The 10,214-nt window shown below is 62.5% G+C and overlaps 1 protein-coding gene across 1 annotated transcript; it reads right to left on the bottom strand.

Moving 5' to 3' along the window:
* Positions 1-4,466: 4,466 nt before the first annotated feature.
* Positions 4,467-10,034, bottom strand: B3GNT7 (UDP-GlcNAc:betaGal beta-1,3-N-acetylglucosaminyltransferase 7). Its single transcript, XM_077869204.1, has 2 exons — positions 9,918-10,034; positions 4,467-6,954 (listed from the first exon to the last, which is right to left on the bottom strand). Exons 1-2 carry the CDS (start codon positions 9,926-9,928, stop codon positions 5,760-5,762), a joined length of 1,206 nt encoding a protein of 401 aa, XP_077725330.1. The 5' UTR covers positions 9,929-10,034; the 3' UTR covers positions 4,467-5,759.
* Positions 10,035-10,214: the final 180 nt, after the last annotated feature.

Raw genomic sequence — 10,214 nt, 5'->3', positions numbered from 1 at the left:
AGGCGGGCGCTAAACCGCTGAGCCCCCCGGGGATCCCCTGTGTTCGTTTATAATCTAAAAGCAATTGTTAAAAGAATTCTCAGAAAGAGGTACATTTATAATTCGTACAGATAGAAGAGTGACCGACCTTGAGGTATAAACATTTATTTAATTCACCTGAGGGCAAGCAGATGCTACAGCCGGTTCCCAGGAGATGTTAAAAAGCACAAAATTATCTGGAGTGAAGGAATTGAATTGCAAACGGAGGCCAAACTGGTTTTTCCACACGGGGGGAGAGAGAGGAGTCAATGGAAGCTCTGGGGGACGCCTGCTTCCATGAGCCATCAGTACCTGCAATTTAAAAAAAGGTACAAAATAGCTCAAGGACCATGACCTGGGCTAGGAGCCCACAGCTTGGGGGTTGTGCTTTAAAGCTTAGTGTAGTTTTGAAACACGTTTTTCTTCACAATATTTGAAGTTAACTATCTGGAAAAAAAAATTTTTTTTTTTCCCTTACAGTGCTAATACTGCTGTGCTCTCCCCCACCCCCACCCCCGACACCAAAAATATCTGATTTCAAATCACTCCTTGGATATAACATTTTTCTACTCTTTGGGCTTTGGGGCAAAAAAAAAAAAAAAAAAAAAAAATTCCACAAATATACCCAGAGGTGACTACTAAGGGAAAAAGGAGGGATTGAAGGTCTTGGGAGACAGTAGGTTGAGGAGTTAAGGAGCACAGACCGAAAAAGTTCCAGTCGCACCCTGTCACACAGTAGCTGTGAGAACCTTTCCCTGGGAACCTGTTTCTTCACATGACGCTGGTATAATGGGGTTCCAGAAGCTCCCCTGCCCACTCCTTCTCAGCCTAAGTGGACAGAGCAAGTCACTGGGGAACAGGCTTTCTTTGTTCGGGCTAGGGTTCTTTGAGTGGTCTCCTATAGTTATGGAAACGAGGCCCAGTGGGTGCCCGTGGCTCCCCCTTCTCAAGCCTCCGGGGAAGGCAGAGCTGGCGGCCAGGGATGAGGGGAAGCGTGTTGTACTGGAAGCTCAGAGCCTTTGTAGGAGGAAAGGCTTTGAGACCCATCTCTGCAGCCTGCTCCCCAGGATCAGGGCGAGGACAAACACTCCTGTCAGGAGAGGCCTGGAAGTTTGCCTGCCCGGGACAGAGAGCCTGAGAGCAGACTGTGTACGTGACTGGGAGCCACAGGACTCAGCACCCAACTTGCTACCACTCTTTGGGGAAGGATGGCTGTGCTGGTGATGGGGGGGGGTGTAAGGGGTGCAGCCTGGGGTCCCCCCACAGTTCGCGCAGGGAAGGCAGCATCTACGCGGGAGCCCGACCCTGCAGGCTCCCGTTCCACAGCGCCACCGCGTTGAGGGACAGGCACCAGTGGCAGAGGCCGGCTCCAACTTTCCAGACTCGCTGGACATTTAGACTTTGGACTCAGGAGGTCCTTGAAGTTCTGGACAACCTGGGAGTGAGTGGGCTCCAAAAGGGGGAGAAAAAAATAATTTTTCTGAGATCCCCCTGGGATAAAAGACTGAAAACAAACAGAAGTTTAGTGGCATGTGTACCTCCTGTGTGCATGGGAGATCCCCAGGACCACGGAGTCACACTCTACAAATGGCCAGAGCCATGGCCCTAAATACCATCTTCAGTGGAAGATTAAAGAAAGAGGGCGCCTGGGTGGCTCAGTGGTTGAGCGCCTACCTTTGGCTCAGGGCCCGGGATCGAGTCCTGCATCGGGCTCCTTGCAGGGAGCCTGCTTCTCCCTCTGCCTGTGTCCCTGCCTCTCTCTGTGTGTCTCATGAATAAATAAAATCTAAAAAAAACAAAGAAAGATTAAAGGAGGATGTTGGAGCGAGTTGCCTGTGTGTGTGTGTGTGTGTGTGTGTGTGTGTGTGTGTGATGCGGGGGTGGTAGTGACTTATGGGAGGTCACCAGGAAAAGCACAGCAAACAAGTGTAAGGTTGCTACTCAGATTTCAGGCTCTGCCTTCTGCACTGATGCTCCTTGTGACTTAGAGCTGTCTTCCTCTTCTTGGTAGAGAGAGGGAGACCCCAAATGGAGATTTCTTTTACAGCTTTGAATGTCCCTTACAAAAGGGTAACCTCTAACTCAGGTTTCAGAGCTTCTCCTGCGTCTGCTGTTCCTTAAAAATAATCAGCTCAAGATAATTCTTATGCGAAAGAGGCATATTTTGGAATGTCCTTTTCCACTTCAATCTTCTGCCAGTAAGGGTACAGGAGGGACTCAGACTCCATCACCCAATGAGAAACATGAAAATATATCTGTGCTTGTGCCGTGAGTGACATACATGTGAAACGTCAGGCAGACTGAAGAGGCTCCATAAAATGGTCATTGCCGTCACTGTTAGCGGGAAGCAAGACCGTCAGACTTAAAGGCCTTTGTGTCTGTTTCCCAAAATGGTCAGTAACAGACCTTGGAAGGGCCAAGGTCAACACTCCTTGGAGGCAGCCAGGTCACACTCCCAGGCGGATGGAGGAAACCAGGGCCGGCTGAGCAGAAGGGCCAGAGCCAGGCCAGGAGCTGGCGGAGGGCTGGTCAGCTGGGCCGTTCTTCTCGAAGCTGGCTGAGGGCGGGCAGGGTCTCAGCAACTTTCCCAGTCACCAGCCCCTTCTTTGGTGAAGTCCTGTTCCTGCTGAGGGGACAGAGGAGCCAGGGACAGGCCTTGGGGCCATGTTTCATGTTTCCAGCCTGATGTTCCTGGCCGCCTCCCCATGTGCCCCACAAGGGGGACTGGGGTCAAGGACATGTTGCTAGGGTTCCCATCTGATCTTGCTTGTTCCTGGCTCTGGAAGCCGTGCGCAGTCCTCAGTGCCGGCAGAAAGCATCCTCACCCTTAGCCAGGCGAGTATCTTTACCAGGACACCCCCGGTCCCTCCCAGCTCCAGCCCTGTCCACACCAGGGACCTGGCCGCTCCCCCATGCCCCGCTGTTTGGCGCTTCTGGGCTGTTGCACATGCTCCCACCCTGGGCTGACCTTCCTTCCCCTTCTACCACAGGAATGCCACTCCTCCTTTAAGACACAAGTGGAGCGTCAGGCCCAGGGCTGGAGCCTGCTCCCCACCCTGTGCTGGGGGTGCCTGTTACACTGTTCCCCTTCGGCGGGCTCGCCGACCTTCCTCCTTTCCCGCTGCGGTGTGAATGCCGGCTCTGGCAGCCCAGGCCGGGGCCCCTGAGCTCTGAAACGGGATCGGGCCGTCCGTGGGGCCCACGGAGGAGGAAGTTCCCACGCCAGGAATGTACAGTCTCCACTGAGAGCTCCCAGTGCGCAGGGCCCAGCTGGAGACACCAGTGAACCCAGAGGAAGGGGCTGCACACCCAGGTCCCCTGCTCCTTGCCTCTTGGCTCTCTCAGGATCAAGCCTGAACACATTCCTGAAACCCAGAAGGCTGAACAGGCCTTGCCTGCCTCCCTCACGGGGAGGCAGTCCCTTCTCTCACGGCCCTCGCACCCCCTGTCTCCCGCCCCCCACCAGGGAGGCCCTCTTTTCTGCTTCTGGTTAGACGGGAGGCCCCACTGCCCTACTCTGCTTTCTGGAGTCCCTGGCTTCCCAGCGTGAGAGGAACAAACAGGGCTGACAGCTTGGGTCTGTGACCTGTGCTCAGAGGACCGTGTGCTTGGCTGAATTCTCTGTGGGGGCAGTCCTGAAATTCTTAACTTTCTAAACCCAGGGGCGCTGCGTTTTCATTTTGCACTGGGCCCTTCAAAGCCCGCAGCTGGTGCATAGAGAGGGAGACACGGGGCAATCCGTGCTGAGGGGGAAGAGCAGCAAGGTTCCTTTTCCTTCTGAGGGTTTGGACCCGGGCAGCCAGGGCCACAAGGGACACCCATGCAGTCTCGTGCCCCCTTGTGCCCTCTCAGATGTTGCATTATATGAGGACCCAGCCATTCCTTTCACTTCCCCAGAGGAGAGGCCCAGGGTGGACATGTGGGGGCCTCTGACCTACTCTGTGATGGCTTGAGCTGGGTGCAGGGGGAGCCGCTGGCTTGCTCACTATATGGCCCCATGACCCTTCTGGGGCTCAACAGCTGTTCTCCCCACCCTGAGGTCAGCCACTTAGGTTGAGGTTCCCCGTGCACTACATCCCCCGGACCCCCAAGGCTGCCCCACCAAGCCACTGTTTCGGGGCTTCTTGTCAACCCTATCAATGCTTCCAGGATAACTGGAGGGACGTCAGGGAACCCCCCCAGAACCCTTCACACCGCCCGACCCTACCCACTGTAACGTCAGGCAGCCCCCACGGGAACGCACCATTAGCGGGCACATTTCTCCCCCGTACCGCCTCTTCTGGGGGCAGCTGTCTGGACTCCGGCCCTTGTGGCCTCTGCTTTGATCCTGGCACCCGCATCCCCTTTAAGTTGTGCACCCACCAGCCAAGAGCAAGGAACAAGCAGTGTCTTCAGAAATCTGGCAACCCTGGCCCCAGACTCTCTCTGATGGACATGGTGACAGGAAGTTCCACACCAGAAAAAAACAGCCCCCTTTTATTGAGAAAACAGAGTTGGTCCCTCCATCTTTTCCCGGGTGACTCCACCTGGATACGAGGTGGCATCCTTCTGCCCCCATCCCCAAGGACGCCTGAGCCCGGGTGAGGTGGCACACAAGGTTCACTTCATCCCTTCACCGGGGCAAATGCTGGTCTGCTCAGGCCCTGGAGAAGCGGGCAGGCAGGTAGGGCAGGGTTCCAGAGGGGGCCGTGACAGGCATGGGGGTGCCCCGGGAGGGGGGTGAGTGGCTGAGGGAGGTGGTCTCTTGCTGGAATGAGGGTAGGGAAAGGAGAACACCACCAATCTCCCGAGGCCTGGCACTCCCTCCCTCCATAAATAAAAACTTCACAGTAATAGAGGAATGTCCATCTCCAGGGCCAAACCGGCTGGTTTCCGGCCGGGGAGCCAGGCCTCGGTGGGGCTGCGTGAGGGCCCTCGGCGGGTCGGGCAGCACCATGACTGCGTGGGGCTGAGCACTGCTCTCTGGCCCTGTGTCGGGGGAGTGGGGTGGGGAGGGGGCGCAGCCCATCCAGAGGTTCTGAGGATTGCTGAGGTAGTCAGGGCGGCCAGCCGCGCTTCCAGACAGGGGTGGATGGAGCATCGTAGGGACACAGCCAGGAGGGAAGCCACCTGGTTGCAGAGACTGAGCAGCAACTCTAGGCAGGTGTGGGGGTGAGGATGGTGCTGAGGGCCTTCTGAGGTTCCATCTCCTGGAGACCCAGGGGCATGGGCTGCGGGGGGTGGGGGCCTGTGAGCCCGCACAGGGTTGAGCTTCTCCTGAAAGGGCTGCCTGGGCCCGTGGGGGGAGACTGAGGCATTTCATGGGGGAAGGAGAATCTTGTCTGTGAAGACAAGAGGGCCGCCACGGACCCATCCAGGGCCAGGCCTAAGCCGGGTACCTGAGTACAGAGTTCCTTCAGAGACCACCGGGGCCTCCCCCCAGGTCACCGGGAGCCAAGCAGGGAACCCAGGTTAGGAGGGCTACCAGTGGCCAACGGCCCCGCTCCCAAGACGGCCTTCAGCAGTCAGGGCAGTTGCAAACGTTCCTGGGCCTCAGCTCCACTTCCTGGGGAATGTGCACACCGGGAGGCCCCCTTCTGGCTAACTGCGCCCCATCACAGCCCGGGGCATGGAAAGCCCGAACCCCCTCCACCTCCCTGCGCGGGGGGACCACGGTCCATGTCCTGGCATTGCCGCTCCAGCCCCTTGACTCCCGGGGCTCAAGGACAGGTGCCCTAGCCTCTCGGGCGGCCTGGCCGGGGTCAGAGCAGCTGCAGCTTGCGGGAGCAGGTGAGGTTGCCGTGCACCAGCCCCCACATGGCCAGCAGCTCGGCGGGCAGCAGCTTGTGCACGACGAGCATGGAGCGGAAGAAGCACGGCTCCTTGTTCATGCGGCTGTTGCGGTTGCGGGAGATGCCGAAAGTCTTGAAGCCCTCGTGGGCCGTGGGCTGCACGCCCAGCACCTCCAGGCACATGCCCAGGAAGACGTCGTCGATGGGGTACAGCTCCAGGGTGTCGCAGGCGTGGTGCAGGCGCCGGGCCAGGCCGCCGGCCATGAGGAAGCCGCCGCCGCCCGCGTACGGGGGGTAGCTGGCCTTGCTGTACAGGACCCCCGGGATGTAGTACTTGTTGTCCTTCTTGCGGATGGGCCGGGCGTGCTGCAGGACGTCGCCCACGAACAGGTCTTCCCGCGGCTGCCAGTCAGCCAGGAACTCCAGCAGGTTGGTGGGGTTGACAAAGACGTCGTCGTCGCCCTTGAAGATGAACTGCACGTTGGGGCAGTAGATGTCAAACCACTTGAGGAAGTGGATCTCCTTGAGGGTCAGGTTGAAGAAGCTGTCGAGAAAGTCCCACTGCAGGATGTCGCCGTAGAGACGGTCCTCGTAGGCCAGCAGCTGCTGGTAGTGGGTCCGCTCCTCCTGCTTGGAGGCCGTGCCCAGCAGGAAGAGGGTGCGGATGGCGCCGCGGCCGCCGCTCACCGACTCCTGCTCGCGGCCCCACGTCTGGCGGATGGCCTCGCGGCGGTCGTGCTGCGTGATGATCGACTTGACCACCACCAGCAGGTGGACGTGGCCGCCGCACTTCTCGGGGTGGTTCAGCAGCATGGGGAAGTACCGGCAGTGACGGTAGGTCAGGAACTGCCGGAAGTGGGGCTCCAGGCCTTGGAACCAGGGCTGGTGGGTCAGGTTGACGTTGGCCGAGCAGTTAGTGGTGCTGACGTCCCAAGTCTGGGGCCCTTGCGGGGCCGCGGGCGTGGGGGCAACCACATCCTTCGGGTTCTTCCAGAAGCTGTTGGGGTTCACCAGGTGTCCACTTGATTTCTGGGCCTTTTGCGGCTCTGGAGTGGGTGGCGGGGGCTCTTGCAGGAACTGGTTGGGGGTCAGGCTACGCTGGAATACTGTTACGGCCACAAGCAGGGCCAGAGACAGGCACACGCTCTTGTAGACGGTTTTCTTCCTGGGGGCGAGGGGATGGAGGGTGGTAGAGAGGGGGGAGGAAAGGATGAGTCGTCCGTGATTCTCACAGTCGCCTTGTTCCGAGCCGCGGCCCCACATGGGCGAGTGGGGCCTGGGCACGGACACAAGTCCTGGGGCCCCCCCCACCCCGAGTGGTTAGAGCTGGGTCCTGCTTCCTCTCCGACCCTGACCTCTCTCTTCCAGGACCAGGGGACCCACGCGGCACAGTTCAAGGACAAGCACTGCAGAGTCCGGCTGCCGGGGTTTAAATCTTGACTCTGCCACTTACAAGCACAATGACTCTCTAAGTGGGTCCCCCTTAACGTCTCCAAACTGTGATTTCTCTTTCCCCCTCAATGAGGATAACGAGGTATCGGAGCGCCCACTTGCAGTGGGTATGCAGGAATGCCAAGAGTCTATAAGGACGACCTCTGGTGGAGATTTCTGCTGGTTTCCCAACCCCCCAGCAAGCCACCCCATTTGCTTTCATTTCCTTGTGGAAACCTGGGGAACCACTGGGGTGAACTGTTGTGGGGGGCAGAGATAGCACTTGCTCTACAGCCTGGGGGCTCAGTCGCCTGTGGGTATATTGGGGAGAGGCTCTAACGTGGGACCTGAAGAAGCCTGTCCCTTCCCTTCCTACTCATCCATCTGACCCAATGCAAAACTGCCCACATGGCTGGTGGAGGCCGGAGAATGGGGCAGGGACCTCCTAGCATGACCGCTGCCCTCTATCTATTCCCAGGGACCCTCCTTGCCAGAGTCTCTAACACACCCATTTATGAAGCAGAAATTAAAGCCTTTTGCAGGAGGTGCTCACAGGCCTGGGGCCGGGTGTGTACGTGTGTCTGTCCCAGGACCCTCTCTCCTTAGCTCATCCTCTGGAGGTGGCCAGGCCTCCTGCCCTGGTCTCTCTTGAGGAGACACAGGGGCCGAGGGCTCTTGGGGGAACACGCAGCTAGAAGTGTGGCCTCACAGGGCCGGGCCAAGAGGGAGCCAGCCCGGACCTCAGGAGCGAGCTGCAGGGTCAGGAGGAATGGAAGAAACAGACTAAAGTGTACCCCACTGGGACCCTGAGGTGGCCCTGAGACCCTGGGTCCCTGAGGCCCTGGGACCCTGAAGCCCCGGGGTGGCCCTCAAGACTGGCTGGTTGAAGGTTCAGGCACCCAGGGCAAGTGGATGTTGAGCCCCCCGAAGCACATTTTCCCATGGGGGTCCCAGGGTTTCCTGTGTATAGGGTCGGAGGAAGACTGGGTCAGCCCAGGTGCTGGAGTGTGTGTGTGTGTGTGGGGTGACTCGAGAGTTGACCCTCCCGAGGGAACAACAGAATGTTCCAGATCAGGGTCTCCTGCCCTAGGGAATTCAACGAAGTACCCCTTCCCCTCCCAGCTCGGCAGGTGGGTCCTGGAGGAAGTTCTGCGGGGGTCACCCCAGGGGAGGGGGATGCTTTGGGGTGGTGTGGGGGCCCCAGGCCAGTCCACTTGCACTGTCCCACTCACTTGTAGGCCAAAAGTCCCTCAGGGGAGGAAGGAGAGGGGCGAGGGGGAGAGGTGGGGGACTCCAGCTCCCCAGGAGGGAGGAGAGCCCCTTGGGGGTGGAGGTAGAGGATGGGGGTTGCCCTGGACGCAAGAGGCCCTCGGAATGGCCACGGGACCCAGCTGCCCGGAGAGCCCTGGGGTCCCCAGAGCCCGGGGTCCCGGGGTGGGGTCAGGGTACCTGGCAGCCTGGGCCCAGGGCCCCCTGCGGTCCCACCCTGACCTGCTGCTCCAGGTGCTGGACCCTGCCGGGCATCCCACCGCCACCAAGCCCGTCCGTCCCGGGAAACTGAGGCCAGCCCCCAGGTGCCCCAGCCCCGGGCACCCCAGCCCCGGGCGCCCCATCCCGGGCACCCCATCCCGGGTGCCCCAGCCTCCGGCACCCCAGCCCCGGGCACCCCATCCTGGGTGCCCCAGCCTCCGGCACCCCAGCCCTGGGCACCCCAGCCCCTGGCACCCCAGCCCTGGGCACCCCAGCCCCCGGCACCCCAGCCCCGGGCACCCCAGCCCCCGGCGCCCCAGCCCCGGCACCCAGCCCTGGCACCCAGCCCCCAGCACCCAGTCCCCGGGCGCCCAGCCCCGGCACCCAGCCCCGGCACCCAGCCCCAGCACCCCAGCTCCGGGCACCCAGCCCCGGGCACCCCAGCCCCGGCACCCAGTCCCCGGCACCCAGCCCCGGCACCCAGCCCCCGGCACCCCAGCCCCGGGCACCCCATCCTGGGCGCCCCAGCCTCCGGCACCCCAGCCCTGGGCACCCCAGCCCTGGGCACCCTAGCCCCCGGCACCCCAGCCCCGGGCACCCCAGCCCCCGGTGCCCCAGTCCCGGGCATCCTAGCCCCGGCACCCCAGCCCCCGGCACCCAGCTCCAGCACCCAGCCCCCGGCACCCCAGCCCCGGGCACCCCATCCTGGGCGCCCCAGCCTCCGGCACCCCAGCCCTGGGCACCCCAGCCCCGGGCACCCCATCCTGGGCACCCCAGCCCCGGGCACCCCAGCCCCCGGCACCCCAGCCCCGGGCACCCCAGCCCCCGGCGCCCCAGTCCCGGGCACCCCAGCCCCCCGCACCCCAGTCCCGGGCACCCCAGCCCCCAGCACCCCAGCCCCGGGCACCCCAGCCCCGGGCACCCCAGCCCCCGGCGCCCCAGTCCCGGGCACCCCAGCCCCGGGCACCCCAGCCCCCGGCACCCAGCCCCGGCACCCAGCCCCCGGCATCCAGCTCCAGCACCCAGCTCCAGCACCCAGCCCCGGCACCCAGCCCCGGCACCCAGCCCCCAGCACCCAGCCCCCAGCCCCCAGCCCCGGCACCCAGCCCCAGCACCCAGCCCCGGCACCCAGCCCCAGCACCCAGCCCGGCGCCCCGCGCGGCATCCTGCTCGCATCCCGGGACCTCCCGCGCCCGCGCGCCCCACGGCCCGGCCGGACCCACTCACCACAGGGACATGGCGGCCCGGGCCGGGCGGCGGCGGAGCGGGGCGCGCGGGTCGCAGCTCTGGGCGCCGCGGCTCGGGGACGGCGGGCGGGGACGCGGGCGGGGCGGGCGGGAGCGAAGGCCGGGCCGCGCCCCCGCCGCGACTTTCCTCTTCCCCGCGGCCGGAGGAGGGGCCGGCAGGGGCGGCGGCGGCCCAGGTGCGTTAACCCCTTCGGCCCCGCCCGCCGCCCGCCCATTTCGCGGAGGCGGACCCCGAGGCCGAGGAGGGTGGCCTGGCCCGGCCGCCGCACCCGCGAGG

Source organism: Canis aureus, chromosome 24 (genome assembly GCF_053574225.1).
Source record: "Canis aureus isolate CA01 chromosome 24, VMU_Caureus_v.1.0, whole genome shotgun sequence".
NCBI lineage: Eukaryota > Metazoa > Chordata > Mammalia > Carnivora > Canidae > Canis > Canis aureus.
This window is presented reverse-complemented; position numbering and strand designations above follow the sequence as displayed.